The sequence below is a fragment of the Neolamprologus brichardi genome, chromosome 14, assembly GCF_056152115.1.
Source record: "Neolamprologus brichardi isolate AB-2024 chromosome 14, ASM5615211v1, whole genome shotgun sequence".
Classification (NCBI taxonomy): domain Eukaryota; kingdom Metazoa; phylum Chordata; class Actinopteri; order Cichliformes; family Cichlidae; genus Neolamprologus; species Neolamprologus brichardi.
Genome location: NC_142117.1, coordinates 8,662,651 through 8,687,598, shown reverse-complemented (window position 1 = coordinate 8,687,598; position 24,948 = coordinate 8,662,651). Strand labels below are relative to the sequence as shown.

The following is a 24,948-nucleotide window of genomic DNA, read 5'->3' as shown; positions in this document are numbered from 1 at the left end:
GAAGTGAGCCTCCGCGGCGCAAAAGCCGCACAGACGCGGGGAAGCGGGGATGAAGTCCCGCCGCAGTTCATTTTCCTCCCAGCGACCTTACCTTCATTTGGGGGATATATCCGTGACGAAGAAAGAGATGCAGAAATCCCAGAAATAAGAAAAGTGGCCGTGAACAAAATCCCTGCCATGAGTGCCATTTGTGTCGGTGCTGCGTTTTTTCCCCTCTCCTCTTTTTCTTTCGGTGCTCTTCTCCCAGGTCCTGCTGTCTCTCTCTCTCTCTCACTCTCTCACACACACTCTCACTCCCTCCCTCGCTCTCTCTCCTCTCTCTCTCCCAGTGGAATATGGGTCTGAAGCGGACAGAGGGGGAAGAGAAACGCACCGAGCGCTCCACAGCCAGGAGGCGGGTCCACTCCGTGCGCTCTGACGCGGACTCCGTCAATCCATATAGGAAACGAGAAGAACTGGGGGTGGGGAGAGAAGAGAGGGGGGCAAATAATCATTAACTACCCCCCAACACACACACACTCACACAAATAGGCACACACCTCTGCACACACCAAACAGTGGTCACTACAGTTCAGACGCATGAGACTGGGAATCATAGCGCACATTTGTCCAACTCACACTGACTATGAGCTACAAGATACAATCTGCCTGGTGTGTGTGTGTGTGTGTGTGTGTGTTTGGGGTTTAGAAAAAGCAACACCTTAACCAACTGCAGAAAGCGCTCCTGAACTCTCCAGTATGGGAGTGAAATGCACTGCGTCAGTCTCAGTCCTGCGCGCTCGCAGCACTCTCACTGTGCTGATCCTGCTCGTAGTTCGGCTCCAGGCAAGTCCGAGGTGAGCGAGCCGCACCGGACCAAGGTCGCCACCTAGCGGACAACTCGACGCCTGTTCTCCAAAAGAATAAAAGGGGGTAAAAATTGGATTAAAGAACAAGTATGAGCATGACCTCCCCTAACATTACACAGAATTGCACTTTGTGAAATTGACAATGCGCGTTTCAGCATGTTGGGTGGCGAGCTTGTATTGGATTATTGTCACTTGCTGTTATTCTGATATTATCAGGGCTTTATGGGTATTTACGATGAAACCTATAGGCACAGTGCAGCGTGAGAGAGGCAGACCTGGTTGTCTGTTGAGCTCCTGCTGCTGCTGCAAAAAAGCAAAAAGCAAATGGTTGTTACCCCTGCAGTTTTTCTTCAAACAAAGGCGGCATTGTTCACAACTGAGAAAAGCCAGCTGTGTCCACGTTTAAGATTTTGCCCAGGGTGCTCTCACTCATCTTTGTCCTCCTACACAGGTCTTTCTACTGCTCCCGTGAGATGCGCCCATTGCTGTGGCTGACAGGCGGCCTCTCAATGATCTGCAGAGGAGACTGTCACTGTGTGGGCAGATTAGGGCTTTCTGCATCACCACACACTGCGGCCGGTGACTGCAGCCAGGCTTCCGCAAACCATGACCGGCACCCTTTGAAATGTTGTGTCTCCTTTGGAGTGAAATGTGGCCTTTCCACAGATTACGAAGGCAGTGATTCAGCTGTGAAACATGCCCTCTGCCTTCATTGTCCTTGGGTTTGTCATTGTATCCATATCAGCTGTATGGCTGCCTGTTCTTTCTAGGGGTTGGAAAGTCAAAACAGAAGTTTTCACGCAGAAAAGTATTCCAGCGCTGTGTGCAAACTGCTGTTTTAAAAATCCAAAATGCACCTGGACGCAATTTGGATTTAGACTGCTTCATTCACAGCCCAGGTTGCAAAGGCGAGCCAGCAAGGGCGAGAGCCATTAGAAACTTTCCTCACTCTCAGCAGGTGTGTGAATGCCTTTTTTTCTGGTTGGTAGTTTTTTCTCGTTTCATACATATATGAATGTGTCTGTGTGGATATATTGCCAAGCGCACCAGCTCTTGTGTGCTTTTGTAGCTGTCACACCAAACTGAAGCTTCCAAACCGTGGCTATGATATGTTTATATGTGCCCATACAAGGAAACATCCAGGAGTTCCCTCACAGTGGTGATCTCATGGCAAATAGACTAGCCTTTGTCTTGAGTGATTCAACAGACATACTGTGGCTTTGTTTTCCCCTCATAGATGCCAATAAAAAAAGAAAGATATATAGAGTGTTTTTGTGTCTCACGTGCTCTGAATGGGCAGCTCTTGAGTCCTGATCTTGGATGGGAAAAAATTAGGCTGATTTAAGAAAAAGATGGAGAGATGAGTGTATGTTGTTCTCGTTGGCCCTGGACACTCTGTCTCATTGTGGCTTTATGGTCTCCCTAGTTTGTCCAGTGTAATGATGCACTGGTGTCCACTGAAATTGGTCAAACAACCCAAAATATAGATTATGCCTCTTGTTCGTCGGTCAGATGTGGAGCCTGATCGGTGACTGGAGCGGTGCTTTTGATCTTCGTAGACCAACGGTGGCAAAGGTTTGAAGCAATGACGAGGGGCAGCAGTGGTGGTCGGGACAGGCTGCTAGTGGGCGGGTGGTGTCTCTTGTCTCCCTTTATTTGAGCGGCTGTGTTTTTGATTGATTACACTCCCATCGTTTCCTTTATGCTCCTGTCAGACTGGTGGCTTTTCTTTTCTGGAGTTGAGGGAGGGTGGGTGGTGGTGGTGGTGAAGGGGGGGTAACTCCCCCCCACACACACACACTACCACCACCACCCCTCTTTCTTCCCTCCACCAGCAAACTCCGCTTTCTCCAGATGGCATCTGCTGCCCACACATCTGCATTGTGTGCCAATCATGCACACCGACTCCAAATCCTTTGCTTGAGTTTGCACACACACACAAACACACTGATATGCTACAAAGTCCAGCTTTAACATTGTGTACGTTTTGATTTTTAAGTTAAGGTGTACAGAATTCATAGCACACAACAGTAATTAAATTAAGTGAACATCATACCTCATGCAGTAACTAAAAACCACCTGACAGACAATATTTGATGATTTAGTCCACAGGACTTACAGCTCGAGGACAATGAAGCTATCTTCCAATAGTGGCCATATCATATCTCATCTCTATCTATACCTCATCCTGATGTGACACATACCGCAGCTTTGTCACATCCCTGTGTGTCTCTCCATTATACACGATATGTCTATCGTCACCTCGAGCACCACCATATGGGCCACAGAGAGTTAACAGTCCTACAAACTCTGTGTAAGGGTAGTGAGTACTAGAAAGACTGGAGGTAAAATGAGTTGTGTTTTGAACCCTCAACATCAGCGTTCTGGACACCACTAGTGTGACTTTTTAGGAAGTCAGAAGTGGTCATATTTGGTTTAATGGGTAAAGTGCTGAGCTGTTAGCTAATGCTAGCAACGTTGGTTAGCAAGCGACATTCATCCATTCATAAACTGCACTACAATGCAATAGACGCAAATATGTGATAACGAGTGATGTGTAATAGACGTGTAAAACACTGGAACCTCACTGAACAAAACTGAAGTACAAACACAGCTCAGAGGTCCAATTCAGTGATTTCAGCAGAGATGAGGCCTAGCAGACCGCTATCAGCTACAGCTGTCAGAACACTTGTCAGTCCAAGCAGCCACACTCCTACCTTTAAGTCTCAACAGCATCCAGATGGAGGAATTTGTTGTTTTTTTGTTTGTTTGTTTGTTTGTTTTTAATCCAAACCAGGTCTTTGTAGTAGGTTGTAAACCTGCTTTTCAATGCTGTTTAATTCCACAAGCTGAGCCTGTGGTATATACTATACTAGGGGTCGGCAAGCTGCGGCTCTGGAGCCGCATGCGGCTCTTTAGTCCTTACAGTGCGGCTCCGTGTGGTTTGGGAAGTATTTAGCTGAAGTGTATTTTATTTATGTTAGTTCTTTTTTAACTTGTAGTTCTAAATTGGAAGATGATTGTGATTTTGAAATATAAAAATACAATTATATTCTTTTATTTTTTCATTGCTCAAAATAAGCGTCACACTCGCGGAAGCCGGTGTACCCGCTGAAACGCCGTGCATTTATCAAGACTTTCAACCCCAGGCAGGCCAATTATGGACCTTCGGATCCACATTATGTCAGCAGCTGTTCTCCAATGTGAACTATGTTAAAAACAAACACCGCTCACGCCTCACAGATGACAGCTTACAGTCCTGCGTAAAGATGAAAGTGACTTCGTACAGCCCCGATTTGTAGACGCTGTGCGCAGAGGTTCAGGAGCATATTTAGGCAGAATTTTGTAAATATCTATTTTTCATTTTTCAGCAGCATAGTGCTTTTTTTCCAATTATTTTTTAAAAGTCAGGTCAAGGCTCCAAAAGCTCAAAGGAGATATAAGGGTGGTGACTCACAACAGTTTTTGTTTGCTACATGGATCATTTTAGTTCAGCGTCTTTCCTTTTGTTATATTTCTTTAAGAGTTCAAAATGTGTTAATTACATAAATAAAATGTAATTTTCTCTGTAGCACTTCATGGATTTCATAAGCAACACACCTTAGTTGTTCACACAAAGCATAAAGGTAAAAAACAATATATACAGTGTTATCTTCATTTTAGATGTCAAAATGTATTTGCGGCTGCCAGTGTTTTCGTTTGCGTGGAAACCAGGTCCAGATGTCTCTTTGGATGTGAAAGGTTGCTGACCCCTGTACTATACCATATATACTGTTTACTCCTGTTTGGAAGCAGCCTCAAGTGGCCACTCTGGGAACTGCAGCTTTTGTCACTTTGCTTTTAGCTCATTTTCAGCCTTAAAGCTTTACCTGCCTTTGTGCAAGATATCAAACCTGTGCATTGCTCACAAAGCATCACATGTGTATTTGCGTGTGTGAATGGATAAATGCACCTTGTAGTGTTTTGACTAGTAGAAAAAAAATGTAAAACCACTGTATAACTGCAGTCCATTTGACATTTCTGTTTTTATGAAATATAAATGATATCAGAGTCAATCAAAGTCAGCTTTGAAGCCTTGAAAACCAGAGACAAAAGTGAACTGAACTGTGCTGTAGATTACTGAATCTTCATTTCCCTGCCTGCTGTTTGGATGTTTCTCACCAAGTCCACTTTGGAAGTCCAAGTCAACGTCTCCCTTCAGCATTTTATGTCCAGAAGCTTGTACCTTCAGCTTTAATTTAAGATTAGGGAAGCATATATTTCATAACACAGCGCATGATGGCAGAGACATTATCTTTTAGTCTTGAGTTCATTATAGCAGAAAAATGTTAAATAAAAATTACCAAAGCTAACCTTCAGAAAGTCTCCAAACAAACCCATCACACACTGAGCCAACAAACCTGCCCAATCTTCCACCTTTACAGGAGGTTTACCACATATTTATTGGCCCCCCTTCCCCTTCCTTTTGTCCTCTTCTCCCACTCTCCCTACTACAGTTCGGTTCATTGTTCCATCTAAAGTCCCTCCTGCTGGCCTGCGACCCCCCTTCAGGCTAAAGGCGCAGCCCACCGCCTTCGGACCCCCAGCTTCATGCCGTGTTCCTCGAGACCACAGTCAGGAAGACAGTCCCCGGAGGTCAGAGCGAGTGGGAGTCGGAGAAGACAAGAAGAGAAAAAGGGGAGAGGAGATCAAAGAAGCAGCGGGAGAGAAGCTCTGAACCAGAATGTCAAAGATGAGATAAAATCCACTGGACTGGAAACATTGCTCACACAAACACTCTTACAAGCTCTACACTCTCTAAGCACATTTGTTTTGGGTTCAGTTCAACACATCTTTGCCTGTGATCATCCACATGTCCTAAGGCAATTACTCTGAAACACATTAAGACATTCCTTACATTAACCATTTTTATCATCCAGCATTTCTTTTCAATGGACACTCGTTATCCCCATCAAGCACTTGCTCTTAAAATATACTGTATGCCCCACTTCATGCCCATGTTTATCTTCCAAACAGATGCTCAAACAGTCATCTTCCTAGTTGTTTTACTTGCATTTGAAGATGCTGTTACCTGAAGCAACTTGCAGACCTGTTCTAAATGGCAAAATCTTTTGATGATTTTAACAGCTCATATAAATTTTAAAGGAGGGGTTTAAAAAGTAACCTGCGCCAAGTGGGATACTAGCTGTCTGCCAAGCTTTTCTCACATTTTTGTACTGGTTTATAAGTGTTTTACTTTTATATAATATTTATATTTTTATGCATTCTGCCTTACTTTTACAAGAGAACATGTAAAGTAAACACAACCCTGACACGGTGGTCAAGTTTAGCTAGACTAGCTTCAAATTTGTCTCCCTCATTACAAGAAATGAAAGTTACTTTTTGCTGTGCAAAGTTACACCAGGTAACTCTGCATGTAAAAAAAAAACTTTCATTATACGTAAGGATGGGTATCGTTTAGGTTTTATCCGATACCAGTACCAAACCAGTACTTCTGAAACGGTGCCGGTGCTTAAACGGTGCTCAAACTGGTGCTTAAAGAATGGAGAACACACACTTTGTCCAAAAACCTCTCATGTTCAGCTGGTTTTTTGTAAAAAGATAACAATGTTAGCCTTTTCTGCAGCTATAGGGCATATATGGGATCACTCTTGGCTGTAAGCAGTGCTTAAACAATGGGAAAACACAAACTTTGTCCAAAAACCTCTCATGTTTAGCTGTTTCCCACTTTTCCTTTGGTCATTTTAGCCTTTTTGGCCAGGGTGAAGGGAGTATCTGCCATCAAAGAAGAAGACAGCCGCATGTAACTACGACAGTGTTTGCTAGTTCACCTTACTGCATTAATGTAATAACGTGGTTAGCCTACTCAACGTAAATTACACACGAACAACATTAAGCTACTCACGCAGAGAAGAACGGCTGCTGCTGCCATCATCATCATCCGTCATCATTTCTGCTACACTGACACTCCTCTTCGGGTTCTTGGGGGATGTTGCTAACTCCGGTTCCGATAACAGGCACCACACCCGCAGTAGATGTGCTCGGTCTTGCAGCAAGCTATCAAATACGGTGCATTTCTCGGCTTAAAAACCACCTGCTATGCGTCGCCAGGTGTTTCATCAGATTCGAGGAGTTACCTCCTTTGCACAGTATCACCTTAAAGCACTTGTTGCAGGCTGCTGAGTTTGCATCTGTTGCTGTGAAGTACAGCGAGACTTTTGATCGCTTTGCCTTGGGCATTTTTAATCTGTAGCTCTGCTCTAAAAGAAACCTGGGCCCGCCTACTACGCTTGCAAAGGTAAAATGATTGGCTAGAATCCAAAGTGTGTGACATCTCAGGGGGGGAAAAAAAGCACCGAAATGTGCGCTGCTTTTCGGTCTGGTTACTGCCGTTTATGTCAGAACGATACCGGTACCCATCCCTAATTATACGTGATCCCAATATGGCTATAAATATTAATATACTGATGAAATTTTATGTTTCTAATGACACCTGTAATCTCGACCTGAAAACAGTCTCTCAGTTAACAGCAGACCCTCGCCTTTGAAAAATACTGCTTTACTACTGTAGGCAGCAGGATATGCTAACAGTTGTAGCATTAGCATGTGTGTCAATTCAACCTTCTGACAAAATTACAAAAAATATATCTATTAATTTGAATATAGGCGTTTTAGTTAGTATCACAATTGCACCAAACAATTTATTGTTTATTTATTGCTTAAAAATGTATTGTAAATGTAGAAGACTCCAAACCTTCTATATTACATACAAAACCTGTATGTTTATGATACACTAGGTGTTAAAGGGTTAAGGTTTTACATGTGTAGTCCATACTGGTAAAGTCCTGCTAGTGTCACAACTGGGTAAACAGTTCACAGAGAAAGCCACACTTCTGCCTTGCCATGTTAACTCTGAACACCCTCCACAAGCACTCCACCGTGCAGCATCCATCCATGTGCTCCACAAAATGTTGACTGGCTGTTCTCTGACCTATTCACGCCCCTGCCACCCAGCTCTCTACCCCCCGACGGCAGTGTGTCAATCAATAAGCATCACGGCAGGTTTGGCAGTCGAGCCCAGCAGGCGCGAGCTCTCTCTGCTGTTGTGGAAAAGCAAGCGACCAGTTAGAGATCCTTTGTGTCGTTTCAGATTTACCTGGGGGTTTTCAGAGCTGGGCCGTTATTGTGTCTACCCTGTTGTTTACCACCCTTCATGTTGCAGTCCTGAGTTGTTGTTGTGGGAAATGCCACTGGTTTGAGAGTGAACAGCAGGTGGTATGTGCTCACACAAAGCGTTTCTCCACGCTCTGATATAACTTCTCTGATCAAGACATATCGAAGTCGCATGGCATTTTCTGGAAAGTCTGATATAAATAAATACAAAGTATAACAGAATCTTTTATGGATACCTTTATTCTGAAGCTGTGACTAAAATGTGTGATTTACAAGTTGCTGTGTCTTGTTTTATGAGGCGTTAAGCCTGCGAAGTCATATCAAAGTCACAAATTATTCTTTGTAACCCCATGAAAACCTACTTATGCTACTTTTTTGTTGTAGAGGCATCATTTTTGGTTGTTAGGGGGCTGGGTAACGATCCAGCGCATACTCAACTGGCTGCCAGATTAAACCGCTGCCGTTAGATACATTTAGATGTCTGTGGCAGTGCAATCGCTCAGTGCTTAAAGCGTCAACACAAGCTACAAATCACCTCCGATTCTAGGCAGCTTTCGAATTTGTATGTGAAAGATTACACGCGAAATACATTTGGCAGCCGCAAAAGGGAATAAGCACTGAAGGGGAGATGATTTAAGGTGTCTCTTAGTTATTTTATGGCATGATGTCAGCTGCTTTCGAGCCTCAAAGACAAGGAGGTGGATTGGTGAGTTCATGCATGTGGAAGATAAGCTGTACAAATGCACACGTATAGCTCTTGACATGGATTTCTTTTCAGGCGCACATGTGTCAGTCACATTGCATCCATAAAAGCCATGTACAGACTTTCTCTCCCTCAGTCTGATCCATTGTTTTAATTGCATAGTTAACAATTCGCAGATGCACATGTGCAGACACCATCGTCGCGGTAACAAATGAACTGACACTTGGCTGACCGTCGGAGCTGGTGGCGTGATTTGGTGATGGAGTTCACGTTCCATCTCGCGTCGTCTCCCAACTTAGTGAGAATCAAGAGGCGGCACAGAAGGCGGTGGGAGTTTACGAGCACACAATGAACATTTGGCCCTTCAGCTGTTCCTCTCAGACAAATTGGGACAAATGGAAGGTGCTATGTGAAGAACTGTGGTGCCTTCATAACAAGTGAGTTGACCGCCTTTATGGTGTGCTCTTGGCGTTACTGACGTTACAAGAAGGGGTTTACAAAATTGACACCGTATTTTCCAGTGGTTCCCCAGCCAGAGTGATTTTTGCTAACCAAGCAAAGTCTCAGATCATCATGTGGCGTAAGGACAGCCCCTTCTTCCTGCTTCCAGCCATAAAACAATCACATTTTACTGCCAAATCCACCTCAGCCTCAAGACGAGCAAGCTGCAAAACCAGCAGAACAGGGCAGCAAATGAATAAGTGATTTACTAATGTTAAATGGTGACACATACTTCACTGCATTTAATTGACTGAATTCATAAATCTGCATATTCATTACATAGATTGGCATCGCTGATGGCATAAAAAATAAATCACGTATTTACGATGACGGACATGTGAGCAGTAGTCTGGTCTCGTCAGTTACAGTAAATGCTATCTATAAACAGGATTTTAACAGGAAGTCCAGCTGAAATCAAAATCTCTAGAAGAGCCAAGATTGCAGAAGTACCGACTAACAAAATGTTCAAATGCAACATTAAGAGCAGCATATACAACATGGGACACAATGTCCACAACAAAAACAACAATGGGCTCTCATGAAAACCAAATACATGCCGACTTCAACACTTATAAATTCAAAGCCATGCAACATTAAAGGGAAAGCCCCAACAATCAGACAGTCCACTATATGCAAGCAATTAGTGACAGTGGGAAGGAAGAACTCATGTTCAACAGGAAGAAACCTGGGCTGACCCAGGCTCAGGGAGGGGCAGCTGGGGGTGGAGAGAAAAAGGAGAGAAAAGCATTCAAAAACACAAGATATGTGTGTATTTAAGATAATGGAGATGTTTTCTGTATTAAAACCTTTATTTTTACTTCTTTTAACATGTTTATTTGTGATTTGCAGACACAAATAAGCTCTGTTTATCTATTTATGTCCATGAACAGAAATGGTCACATGAGTAACATAAATCTATTAAAAAATTATTTTAATAGGAAGCATATTTCATGTCAGAGTAACATATTTTATCCAGACAAAGCATCACCATGGAAACCAGTAATATAAGGCCTTTAGAGTATTTTAAACCAATCCATGTCATTTTCTTAACTCAACTCAGTAGTTTGTAATGCCAAACCTTAACCAAGCTAATACAATACATCTGACCAAATATCATATTTACAATCAATTATGTATTAAAAAGAACTATACAAATGCTCTGTAAAAATATGTGCTGTAACCCTAGTGGGGTATTTTTGCTTTTTTTTTAAAGGTTATGTCTATCTCACAGTGTGTTGTGAGACGACGTTAGCTACTGTGTTGAGGAACTCTTAAAGTTTCTGTCTTCTTCTTCAGAATGTTTTAATTGCAGCTGCTTGTGTACCCGGCAGTGTTTTGTGTTACAGCAAACCAGTAACAGGATGAAAAATAGGTGTTTTACTAGAGAATACAAACCTCCTTGGGTTTTGCAGTAAGATAAGTACATCATCCTGTCTTGTTTGACAGTAAAGAAAAGGGCTGGCGCATTTTACAGATATTGAATTACATGCCATGTCTGTATTGCAGCACAGCAAATTAAAGCTTAAGTCAAGTCATATCACATCGTACTAGGTGGGGTAATTCTTGGAAGAATTTTGCATTTCAGGTAATGCCTTTAAAATAAGCCGACTTTAATCTTTAACTAAAAGGTACAGTGTCTACTTTAACTAATGACTGACTTCTTATTGTTTTTATCACTTTGGTTCAAGGGTTCTGTGCCTTGAACCATTTCAGCCTGGCATCACAGAATAGTGTATGAATAACACAACAAGTCATTTGTGCATAACCACTAAGCATTTTGTGCTTTTTTGCTGATAAAGTTTGCAGAACTGTGTATATTTTCCCCGTGCCCAGGTAGTCCAAAGTCCACAATCCAAAGACAGGTTAGGCATGATAGTTTAGCATGTTTTCTCTAATTATAAATGTGAGTGTGAATGGTTGTCTCTCTCAATGTTATAACTAAACTAAAATAAACTCACTCAACTAACTAAAATAAAAATCAAATCTAGACTTCCTAAAAACAACAAAACTCACTGAAATGAGTTTGTGAAGTTGGAAAAATAACTAAAATATGCAAAGTATAGAGCAAATACCCTTAGTCTTAGTCCCTGTTCATTTAGTATAGTTTCTTACCACAACTTGCTCAGTAAGGCTTTTTTATTGTATTAGTTGGACTAAGTTTCACTGGCATACACGCTCCATCCAATAATAGTAAAGAAAACTAAAACCCACACTGAAGCAAATAAAAACTCCACTAAAAAGCACAAACCCACTCTGGAAACCAAACTCAATTAAAAAGATGAAGTAAAAACAAAGGGCTAACTATAAAATCCAAAAATACCCCCTATGATGACTGGTATAACCTCCCACCCAAGCTCAGTGGAAGAAAATGGATAAATCTGGTGTTCTGCTGAGCAACCATATATATTATTTTACATAATACACAGATCTTTGCATTAGGCTTTCGCTGCAAAGGATTGCTAGTAGCCTAATTATTGTCAGTAGCCTAATTATTGTCAGTTTTTGATCTTATCGTCACAGCAAGTGAGAATGACAAAAAACAAATATCTTGATAAGCTAATTTTGTACAAATGCAGAGATGAAATATTTTGTTTAGACCAGCAATTCTTTTCCTTTCCTGCCCAACCACCTCCTCTTCCTCTCTTCCTACTCCTCCTGGGGGTGGGATGTATTTGCACCATGGGTGTTGATGGAGGTGGATGAGGTTGGGCTGAGCATGGTAATCACCTAAAGGTGGGCTGGTTGCTATGGCGTCCCGCCACTGCACAGTGACAGCAGCATATTGAGTTGCACAGAGGAGGGGAGAAGTGTCGAGCTGTCGAGAGCACTGAGGATTACACACACAACACAGTTTTGGCTTGCTATACCTGTGAAGACCCTCTATTGGTATCATTTATCCTCCGACACAACTTTAGACTCTAAATAGAGCCTAAAACTAATCTCGCACTACCACTGAATTATTTCCTCTGAGAAAAAAGGGTGCATGTTTTCCTGCAAAAAAAAAAACCTGCTAGTGTGCAAATGTAAAAGGTTCTCGTAAGGATGGAGCACACATATGCACGCGCAGACACACACACACTTGGCAAAACAGACACATGCGGCTCACAGTCCCATCTCGCAACCACATCCTAACACAAAAACAAACTCATTCAAAACACACAGAAGCGCAGTCGTCCAGAGCAACTGACAGCTGCCCACATATTTGCTTGAAAAAAGCATATTCAGACACACACACACAAAGTGAAGCGAGGGAGGGCAGCAGCGAGATCCACACACCAACCATCTAAAACACACAGCAGCACACTTGCAGAATGGGACAATATGTGCTGATAACACATGCACCAGCCCAACACTAAATATCAAGCGGAGAAGCTGTGTAGCTGTGGGCTACAGAGGCAGCCTGCTGTTTCCCACTGGACCCAAACTAACACAAACAGTCATCTAGACATGTGCTGCAAATGAAAAAAGGAGAGAAGAAGAGGAAGAGGAAGAGCTTTATTCTGTCAGAAGCCGAGCATGCAAATATAGACACACACACAAATCCCTTACAAATTCACTACTCTTACTTTGATTCTTATTCAGATCCTGCTTCCTTACACCCACACACACACACACACACAGAGTCATGCTTAAGCGCACACACACAGGTAGCACCTCCATGCCAAAATAGCAATTACCCATCCTGTGCTGTGAGATAGGAGCCTCTGGCCCCCGGAGCAGCCGCTGTTATTACTTATGTAAATATCGCATGGCTGTGTCTCTATCCAATTTGAAAAAGAATGACAGTGTGTGAATGTGTGTGTGTTTGTGTGTGTCAGAATGGTTTATCTGCATAGGGATGAGGGTAGGAGCGAAGTGTGTGTTTGGGTGTTCACTGCACGCAGTTGAGAAAACAGAGATTTCAAGTCGTTGCAGTCTGGTGGGATTGGAAAAAGAGATCCATATATTTAGAATAGTGATAGCTTTGTTATTGAGTAAATAACAAAGTTTGAAACAAAAAAAATCCTCACAATCACATCACAATATATAGCTTAAAAAAGAGAAAATGAAAGGAGAATTCTTTTGAAGATACATAAAAGAACCAAAACAATCTCAAACTGATGATTACTTTATGTTTTTTTTTTCAATCCTCAGATTTTCAGTGGGTACACTGAAGAAACACCACAAGTAAAAGCTTTTTGTAGATAAAAACAAGAGACATCAAGTCAGAGGTTCTTTAGCAACAGCAACAACTGTATATACTCACTCACTGGCCAAGTCATGATAGCCTCTTTTCCACAAGTACCTATTCTGGTTGGCTCAATTCAACTCGACTTTTTAGGGTTTTCCATTAGGTGTTAGTGCCTGGTACAGGTACTCTTTTTGGTACCTACTTGCCCAGGGTTCCAAGTGAACTGAGTCAAAACGAAAACGTGACATCAACAGACTGCATGTCACTGATTGGCTAGGGAGTGATGTCACTGGATGAGTGACGTGAGCAACTCCTTCACAAGAATCAAACTCGCCATTGCTGGAAACAATCCTCCAATATTCTGATCAATATTGACATGACAGCTGTCAGGGGTTGCTGAGGCGAGGAAGAAGGAACCCAAACGCAGGACTCACAGGTAGGTGAAGACTGGTGTTTATTGTGATGGTGTGAGCAAACAGAACAGAGGTAGGAAATGGCTGGCTGGCTGGACGACTGACTGAATGAAGGAAGGAAGGAAGGACGAACGGACTGAGTGACTGGCTGGCGGAAACGACGACATAACATCAATGACACGACAAAGAACGAGTAGAAACAGAAGACTTAAATACACAGACTGATGAGGATGATATGAGAGACCGGTGAGTACATAGCTGAACATAATCTGGCTAATGACACGAGACGAGCTGACACAGGAACAAACAGGAAGTGAAACAGGCAGTGGCAAAATAAACTGAACATGAACAAAACGGAAAGCACTGGGTCGATGACCCAGGAACCCTGACAACAGCATCACGTAGTAGCTGCAGATTTGTCAGCTACCCTCTATGAATGAATCTCCCGTTCCACTACATCCCAAAGGTGCTTTACTGGGTTGAGACTTCCCCTAGGCAGCATCATTAGAAGACATAGCATACATTTTCACTGCTATGCAGATGACACCCAGCTCTATCTGTCCATGAAGCCAGATAACACACACCAATTAGTTAAACTGCAGGAATGTCTTAAAGACATAAAGACTTGGATGGCCACTAACTTTCTGCTTCTTAACTCAGATAAAACTGAGGTCATTGTACTCGGCGCTGAAAAGCTTAGAAATATGGTATCTAACCAGATTCTTACTCTGGATGGCATTACCTTGGCCTCCAGTAACACTGTGAGGAACCTTGGAGTCATTTTTGACCAGGATATGTCCTTCAACACACATATTAAACAAATATGTAAGACTGCGTTCTTCCATTTGCGCAACATCTCTAAAATTAGAAATATCCTGTCTCAGAGTGACGCTGAAAAACTAGTTCATGCATTTATTACTTCCAGGCTGGACTACTGCAATTCATTATTATCAGGATGTCCAAAAAACTCACTGAAAAGCCTTCAGTTAATCCAAAATGCTGCAGCAAGAGTACTGACAGGGACTAGAAAGAGAGAGCATATTTCTCCTGTTTTGGCTTCCCTTCATTGGCTTCCTGTTAAATCCAGAATTGAATTCAAAATCCTGCTCCTCACATACAAGGTCTTAAATAATCAGGCCCCATCTTATCTTAATGACCTTTTAGTACCATATCACCCTATTAGAGCACTTCGCTCTCGCTCTGCAGGCCTACTTGTTGTTCCTAGAGTATTTAAAAGTAGAATGGGAGGGAGAGCCTTCAGTTTTCAGGCCCCTCTTCTGTGGAACCAGCTTCCAGTTTGGACTCGGGAGACAGACACTATCTCTACTTTTAAGATTAGGCTTAAAACTTTCCTTTTTGCTAAAGCATATAGTTAGGGCTGGACCAGGTGACCCTGAATCCTCCCTTAGTTATGCTGCAATAGATGTAGGCTGCCGGGGGATACCCATGATGCATTGAGTTTTTCCTTTCCAGTCACCTTTCTCACTCACTATGTGTTAATAGACCTCTCTGCATTGAATCGTATCTGTTATTAATCTCTGTCTCTCTTCCACAGCATGTCTTTTATCCTGTCTTCCTTCTCTCACCCCAACCGGTCGCAGCAGATGGCCGCCCCTCCCTGAGCCTGGTTCTGCCGGAGGTTTCTTCCTGTTAAAAGGGAGTTTTTCCTTCCCACTGTCGCCAAAGTGCTTGCTCATAGGGGGTCATATGATTGTTGGGCTTTTCTCTGTATCTATGAAGCGCCTTGAGGCGACATTTGTTGTGATTTGGCGCTATATAAATAAAATTGAATTGAATTGAATTGAATAGATTTGGTGACTGTGGAGGCCATCTGAGTACAGCAAACTCTGTCATGTTCAAGAAACCAGTTTGAGATGAATTTGACATGATGTATTATCCGTCTGAAGATGTGCACACTGAGGTCATAAAGGGATGAACATGGCCATCAACAACACTCAGGTAGGCTGTGGTATTTCACTAAGGGCTACTAAGGGGCCTAAAGCGTACCAAATATCCCCCACACCATTACACCATTACAAGCAGCCTGAACCACTGACACGAGGCAGTATGAATCCATGTTTTCACGTGGACCTATAATTTTGTAGCAAAAATCAAAACTCATCAGACCACGCAACTTTTTTCTATTTTCTATTGTTCAATTTTGAAAAGTCTGTGTGAATCATAGCCTCAGTTTCCTGTTCTTAGCACCCAGTGTGATCTTCTGCTTCTGTAGGCCATTGTTCTGCACATTCAGAGATGCTCTTCTACAAACCTTGGTTGTTATGGGTAGTTATTTGTTTTACTGTTGCCTTCGTATCAGTTGAAAGCAGTCTGGCCATTCTCCTCTGACCTCTGACATCAAAAAGGCATTTTCATCCAGAGAACTGCCTGTTTTTATGACCATTTTTGGTAAGCCCTAAAGATGCTTGTGTGGGAAAATCCTATCAGATCAGCAGTGTTGTCAGCAGGTCATCTAGGCCATGTCTACATACCTAAATGTATTTAGTTATGTAAAAGTTGATGCCATGTGATTTACTGCTTAGATATTTGTATTAACAAGCGTCTGAACAGTTTTGACTAGTCAACTGAAGTGGCTGGTTCCACATACTATATTATAAATAACTTAATTAATTAATATATTATTAATTGAAATGTTTTAAGACAGGTGAAAATGTTTTTTATTTTCTTACTGGAGGCCTGTTAGCTTAGATAGATACATAATAAAAATATGTTGCAATACTGTGCTCATTGATTGCAACATTTTAGGAAGATAAAGCAGGAATTCCATGCTTTTAATACTAAAAGGTTTCACAATCAGTTTCAAAATCCCAAATCATTTTGTAGAAATGTTTGAATTTATCAAATGTTTGCATCAACTTGTTTATTCTGCACTTTGGTCAAAAAGTACTTGGGTATCTTATCGACATGGCTTTTTGCCACAGTGGGTGTGTGGAGGGTAGAGCTGTGGACTAAGTAGAATGCTGGACACAGAGATTTAAAGCAGAGAATAAACAACAGATAACTGTATCTGGAGCCTACCCTAAGCATGATAACATACGTGTAATGCAAAAGAGACAGAAGAAACACAAGCAAACGCTGGGGAGGCTAGAATAACAAAGAGAAACCAAAATTCGGAAATCACTTTGAGAACTAAGATTCAAAATCACATAAACTAAAACTATGAATTTAATGCCAATGAAATCAAAAACCAGACAAAAACAATTAGACCTTAGGCAGGTTTTTACTTAACCTCCTAAGACCCGAACTCTTCCACGGCATGCATTTTTAATTTCTCTTTGATATTTGGGCTGATTGGGACCCGATGAATGTAAAAACAACAAATTACCACTTTTTTTTAAAACCTGATTTTTGTTTCTAAGTAAAATGAGGAAATATGAGGATATTTGTTTAAATTTTTGATAAGTAAGTGGATATCAGGCCCTTGTTGAGCAAAATTGAATATTTTGGTGTACATAAGCCAAAATGTGATGTCCACATATGAGGACGCCAGGTCCTAGGAGGTTAAAACGAACAGAGGCGGGAAATAATGAGGTACAAATACTTCGTTACTGTTCTTAAGTAAAGTTTTTAGTTATCTGCACTTGAATATTTTTTTTCTGAAAACTTTTCACTTTGACTCCCTACATGCTTACACAAATACCTGTACTTTTTACTGCTTATATTTTTAAAACAGGCTCATAAGCGGGCATTAAAGTGGCAGCAGCGACTGCAGGTGTCTGGAAGCTGTTGCCTTGCTTCTTTGTAGCATTTACTAGCTAGCTACAGAACAGCAGTGATCATGAAATACGTTTTAAACTTTTGAAACTTTAAATGTCTAAACTTTTTTTTAAGTGTCAGGGAATTACAAATTCAATGTTTCTATCAACTCACCAACAGCAAATACACAAACTGTTTGTATGCAGTCTGTAGCACAGTGTGTTGCTAGCTAAAGGTATACTTGTTCTTCACAGGGAGAGAAGAGTGAGAGATAACTGGAGAAAGATAAGAAAGACAGGCCAGGAGAGGAAGAAGGAGGTTAGATTTAAAGGTAAGAACCATCACCTGTAAGGATCTGTTTATGATGTGTTTTGATAAATTCTTTATTTGTGTATTATTTTTTATTATTAGGATGTGGTTCCGAGATTATTATGTATAATTATGTATTATGTAAGTATCATATTGTGAAACGTAAACTAAGCATGCTAACTTTGTGTTATTCAAAAGTGGCATGAAAATACTGGGTTTGTATGGGATAAAAAGCTTAGCTTGCCATACTATGTTAAATTTATTGGTCCTTATGGTCAGTGTAAGGTTACATCAAGTGTTGCAGACTAATTTGCATTTAAGGTGACAATGTTTAGATTCATTCATTCCATCTCTATACCAGTTTTATACTGTATAGTATAATGACACTATACTGTTAGTGTAGGAAATGGAAATCAGTAAAGATGGCTCATGAAAATGCTCAAATTCAGTTTTGTAACTCCACAAAAACTGCAGGTCTGCTGATCAGAGCCTACTGGAGCTCTCAACAGAAATTATTGTGAGTTGTGATTCTTTTTCCCATGCTGAACCACTACACTACAATCTTGGGGTTATATGGCATATCTCACTGTAATCCCTGACTGTATTCATATCCTGTTTATGTGTGAAGCTAAAGTCACTGCCTATAATGTAGGCAACAAAAAGTCTTGATCTTTGATCTTTCACTGCTTGTGTCCTACACAGCAGATTCAAACTAAGTACATTCATTAGAATTAGAATTTAGATTTGTATTCTCAAATCGGGGCGATCGTGGCTCAAGAGTTAGGTGAGTTGGCAGTTCGTCTTGTAATCGGAAGGTTGCCGGTTCGAGCCCCGGCTCGGACAGTCTTGGTCGTTGTGTCCTTGGGCAAGACACTTCACCTACCGCCTACTGGTGATGGCCAGAGGGGCCGATGGCGCGATATGGCAGCCTTGCTTCTGTCAGTCTGCCCCAGGGCAGCTGTGGCTACAACTGTAGCTTGCCTTCACCAGTGTATGAATGTGAGAGTGAATGAATAGTGGTATTGTAAAGCGCTTTGAGGGGTCCCTCAATTATTATTATACTACTATTATTTTATTATTATGATATTAATATAGGACAGGTTTCAGTTAGTATTGCATAGAATTAGATGGTAGAATTTTCCTTCAAGGAGCTACTTTTTAATTTCTTTACTTTTACACTTATATGAGTAAAGAAGTTGAATCAATACTTAAGCTTTTACTTTTACTCAGCGTTTACTGCACTTTTACTTAAGTACAACATGTGTGTACTTTTGCCACCTCTGTTTATAACTGCCAAACTGAGAAACATGTAAGCTAATCACATTGTTTTATACAATAAAGCTTCATGACATTTTCAATTGTGAGGTGACAGGTATGTGTTTACTGTGGTAAAAATGATGGTAATTTTACTTGTGATTTTTATCCCCAACATGAATCAGCATGACATTTTCTCGGGTGCAGTTGTAGATTGAGCCATAGATGAAGCTGTGCTTTCCTGAAACCCTGTTCACTCATAGAAAACGTTTTTTTTCCCAACAATGTCAGTTGTGGTTCAATCTCCATTCAGATAACTGCCTGTTCATTTGTCCAGAAATAACCACTAACAAGATGTTGTGAATCTCATGTGGATTTCATATGAAGACTTGCCCAATATAAGTAAAGCCTGAATAGAAATTATGTTAGAACCGATCACACTAGTATACAAGCACAAAGGTGTAAAATGATTTTGTTACATTTCTAATTATTTATTATTAACGCCAATTACATTACTTACTGTGAAAGTGTGGCAGTAAAATCTGATGAATTTGCAAGGCGTGAGTGTGACTAGTTGAATGGGCACAGTGCCTTAATTACATGAAATAATTAGATTTACTTAAAAGCTAGCAGTGTAGCGTATGTTTTTCAGGCCTGTGTAATCCTGTTGTCAGAGTTCAGCTTCACCTTTTTATCAATCACAGCACTTTACTTTCAGCAATCTTCATAGTTACTGTCAAATGATAACAAGTAACCAGTAGCTGGTTAATCACTGACATCCTGTTTGTCTTAGCTTAGACAGGGAGATGATAAAGTGTTAAGACCCACCTCCTCTTTGACCAGCCTTGACCCAGCAACCTCTCTCACCTTTCTTACAACCACAAAGCTAAACACACATTTTATGCATCAACCAGTTGCTCTATTTCTACAGAAAATGTAATTTTTATTCACTGTGGTTAAAACAAAGGCAGTTCTCTTGAGATCTGAATAGTGGCTGTGATTGGTATAATTAAAGCTTATTTTATTGTCATAATTCTTCGAAAAGCTGCATGTACAGTGGTGACAGCTAACCCAATAATTAGCAGCTATAATATTATGTAAGTCAGAGATTATTGTATGTGAAAATCATAACTAATGTCACACTTTCAGTTGAAATTTAATTCAGAAAACACCATAAACGAAACACAAAAATTCAATATGGAATAGTGATACTGGTGGGATATTACAGGGGGGACAAACATCTCAGCTCTAAAATGTTTGTGACAAGTCTGAAGAAAGCAATTTGTCCACAGTAACAGCAAATATGTACCCATCATTAAATTTACTTTGATTTATAAAATAGTTGATGATCAAATACTAAATTATAAAGTTAAATAAATGTAATTTATAACATGAATAAAAAGGTACATTCTTGGTTGTTATCCTTCATCCTATGGCGTAGTTACACTTTTATACACTTTTTTACATGTTGCCATCCATTTCTTCTGTTGAACACAGAAGAATCTTTAGATCTGAATGTGAAAATAGAAGAGATCACTCCACTTCTGATGGCTAGTAGGGGTGGGGGGAAAAATTGATACTGTGTAATATCGTGATATTTTGTTTGCTAATAATGTATCGATACAGGGACAGCAGAAATCGATATTTTGTTACAAACAATTTTTTCGTGGACTGACTGACTTCAGAGCATGTTGATCCTTTTTCTGAGCAAGAATCCTGATATTCCTTCACTGTCCAAATGTGTTTAGCTTTTTTTTTGGCAGCAATAAACATGACAGTTTACTTATTTTAATTTAAGACATGTTTCATTTTAATTAAGTTTAAAACTTTTTAATTTAATGTAAAATTATATTTTCTTTTAATTTACTTTCAAATTCTTCAGTTGCTGAAGGGGCTGCATAGTTTTCATAAATTGCATAGTTCAGAATAGCTATAATTGTACCAGATGGTTGCGTTCAGTTAAGTTGGACTAGACTGTAATACAAACCGTTCAGTTTATAAAACTGACTGAAATGCGAGAAAGACTGAGTGTGAGACTTTGATATTAGATAAAATGAATATTGATAAAGTTTACCTTTATGTACAGAATTTGAATATCGCAAAATATTTTTAAAAATTGCAATAATATTGTATCGTGCGTTAAGTATTGTGATAATATCATATCATGAGTTGTATGGTGATTCCCACCTCTAATGGCTAGTCTGTCAGGGGAGCGTTCCATTCTTCAGATCATGAGTCTCTGCTGGCGGACTAACTGATCTATTGTAAAATAAATACTCTCTGCACATGCTTCCATTATCCTCATCAGTCTAGTCTATAAGTCTAGAAATCAAAATGACCCAAGTTCTGCTCAGAAAATCTTTAAATCTGATATTGTTACTTATTTAGAGCAACTTTAACTTAACTCAACATATTAAGTCGACATAACATGAGCTCACATGACAAAAACAGAAGTTCAGCTAATGAAATCTATTTTCATGGAGTCCTGGCTTTAAGTGGAAACTACATCCTTTTTCAATATGGATAATTTTCTGTTATTAGAAAAGATTTCAGTTGAATCTATGCAGTCTGGTAAAAAAATAATAATTTCTTAACTGTTATGGAATCGGTCTGGGAGTACTTACTGCTACCTTAGGAGTTAAGACGTTAAGTAGCAGCCAGGTGCTGCTACTTAAATGCACTTGATTAACTAAGGCCCAGAAGTAAAAGCAGAGGTTTTGGCACTTTGGTTTGGAGCATTCAGGTGTGCCAAGTAGGAAAGATATCAACAATGATCTTAGAGAAGCAACTGCTGCTGCCCATCAATCTGGGGAGGGTTATAAGGCCAGTCTTCTCAGTCGTGAACATTCCAGCAAATTCAATGCTTGTCTGAGGTCTTCTTCTAATTGTAATGACAGTAAGATTAGAAAAACACTGACCAAGTATAATTCTGTTGAAACGAATGCCAGAACAAAGCCTCTTTCCTCTAAACAGAACAGCTTAGGTTTTTATAAAAAATATCCTCTGAACAGATGAGATTGAGAAAGAGATCATGATGGACAGCACCACGCTTGGAGAAAAACAAATGCAGCATATCAGCACAAACACCTCACATGAGCTGGCAAGCGCGATGATAGAGGGGTAATGATATGAGCTTGTTTCACAGCTTTAGGACCCGGGGACTTTCCGGTCACTGAGTCGACCACAAACTCCCCTGTATATCAAAGTATTCTAGAGGCCATCTGTCCAACAGCTAAAGCTTGGTCCAAACTGGGTCATGCAACAGGACTATAATAATAATAATAATCCCAAGCACTGCAGCAAATCTATAACAGAATAGTGGGAAAAGGAAACATGAGATTTAGCAGCAGCACACAGAGAACAGTGGTGGTAGTAGTACATTATTTCTACAGCTGTTAATAAAGTGTAAAGAACATTGGCGCACTATTCAAATTCTCATGGTAGGACTCTAGAAGAGCTCATCGTGGTTCATATTATAAAGGCGAAGTGTTTCCTCAGCTTTAAAGATTTATTCCTAAAAAAGGGGGGGAGGGGGGGGTAATAATAATTAGCAACTTCTACTCCGTAATGTCTGCTCATACAGTATGTTCTGACCAGTCCAGGTGTCCAGGTAGGCACACAGTATTTGGCACTTGACTCATGAGACTAGACCGTGTATTTCATTCTGTACATGTATGACTGTTTTTCTTGCTCCCAGCGTAAAGGAGAATCGGACCAGATCACCAACCGTTCTTGTTTATGTTGTTATTCTCCAAAGAAAACCACAACAACTCTTTGTAGTCAAACCTGCCATTTCCTCACCTCTTAAGCCACTGTGATTAAACATGAAATATCCTGCCTCTGTAAGTTGTAATTTTGTGCATTTCTATCCATCAGTCCCGTTGCCTGTGTTCAGACATGTTCTCTGTTGATAGTGGAAATGTTACTGGTAACTTTCACGTAAAGCTGACCGTGGTGTTTATCCAAACATGAAACTGTTTTTAGCATCTTTGCGCTCATATATATACTGCACAGCCCTACAAGGTGCAGCAGTAAGTAAGCCCTGCATTAAACCACTTCAACAGCACTGAATCCACTTACAGCTAAAAGCAGGTGGGCTTCCATCCATCCCACCACTATATGTTCAGATATACCTTTGGAGTGGAGTCCCCTGTGTCCCGTAGCAACCTAACCTCCGCAATAAAACTCTCTGTCCTCCTCTCCAGTTCCCCCTCACAGGTTGCAGGTAAATGGGATAATCTGCTGCCCCATCACCCCCTCTCTCTGGATTGATGAAACTCAAGCCCCCCCCCCACCCCCCATCATAGCATTTAGACCCCCACCCTGCCAGCTCCCAGTAAGGCCCACCTATTTCTCTCTTTCTCTGTCCTTCCCTCTCTCTCTCTCCCTCTACTCCTATCTAATCACAGTCCATTAGCCGCCCCATTAAAATTCTTTTGTCCAATTTGGGAGGAATGCTACCCTCGTGGAAAAACAGAATGAAGCCACAATAGGGCCTTTTCAAATCACGCTCGACTTTTATTACTGAGAGTCGCTGAGGAGTGCCACCCACCTCCAAGCACCACTGTGTCTTCCAGTCCACTGTTTGGTCTCCCTGTGTATGTGTGTGTGTGTCTCCAATGTAATACAATGTAATAATCCTGGGTTTGTCTTTTTATTCATTGGCATTACTTGAAGTGTATAAAAAGACAGTGTGTTTCATGCCGTCGATTGCAACAACTATTTGTCTAAATGTTTCTGTATAAAAGATAGTTTGTTTAAAACATAGTGATGCTAACCACTCGTATGATTGGGATGCACAATAGTAAATCGAGGCTATGTATTGCAGGAATGTGCAAGTCATCTTTTTGCAGCTGACCGCCCCATATGTGCAATTCATGTTTACACCACTGTTGTAAATACAAACCGTGCTTTGACCACCACACCCATCATCCAAATGGACAGCTGTTTACATGCATTTGCTGGCACTGTCAAGGATTTGGAAGAGGCAGGGATGATATTTTACTACCAGTAACAGTGTCCAAGGGTGTGATATTGTCAGGCTGCTAACATCGTCTCAAGAGATGAAAAGGATGATTTAGTTTATAATCAGAAGCAAGCAAGTAGTCAGCTTTGAAAGTGCAGCAGTGTTATTACATGTTATTTAATGAAGCTCTCGCTCCAACTAATTAAAGCAGGTTCCAGATTTAGAGAAACCAAGATCTTGTTCAGTTATTTGTTCTTATTGCTAGCCAAAAATTCACGGTTAGTGGTTTGTGATGTTGTTGATGTTGATGTAGAGTGTCTCGAACTGCTCTTGGGAGATTGTGCTTGCTGAAAGCATGTTATGTAACAAAGGGTTTTTCAAATGTCACCTCCAGACAGTGTCAGGAAAGTCTGCCCTTGCATGTAGGAAACAGCATGAGATAGTCAGCATCAATGGAAATACTCTTATTTCTGCCTGGGTATAATGTGTAGGAAGTGGGACATAGGATAGCCACTGGCTTGCTGTGAATGCTCTGGACCATTCACATGGACTTTGTACTTAAGGTGCTGGCAGGTCAAACACCTCTTATATGTCGGATCTGATATTTACTTTCTCATATCGAGCATCACAAAGTTATACAGAAAAACAAATCAGGGTTGCAGAGTGCATTTGCGAAAACCGCTGTTGTGCAAGAACAGGTTATTGGGGAGTGAAAAAGACAGGCTTGTTACATATAAGGGCTACATCAAGTTTGCAGCTGTTATTAAAGGATAAAATATGCACAATGCTGCATCTTGTTCAGTATTGATCTTCTAACATTCACCAGGTCACTGATGACCCATCTACAGCTAGGTTTAGGGTTTAGGTTAAGGGTAGAGTTTCAGACTGGTTAA

General features: G+C 40.8%; 1 protein-coding gene across 2 annotated transcripts in view; it reads right to left on the bottom strand.

The window, feature by feature from the left end:
- epha4l (eph receptor A4, like) overlaps positions 1–392 on the bottom strand; it is a 59,330-nt gene extending 58,938 nt beyond the window's left edge. The window contains exon 1 of one of the 2 annotated variants that reach the window (XM_006801152.3): positions 92–392. In XM_006801152.3, the coding sequence (XP_006801215.2) occupies positions 92–188 (97 nt within the window). In that variant the 5' untranslated portion in view covers positions 189–392. The remainder of the gene's footprint in view (positions 1–91) is intronic. The other variant, XM_006801151.3, reaches the window with a different exon arrangement.
- Between the last annotated feature and the right edge of the window lie 24,556 nt (positions 393–24,948).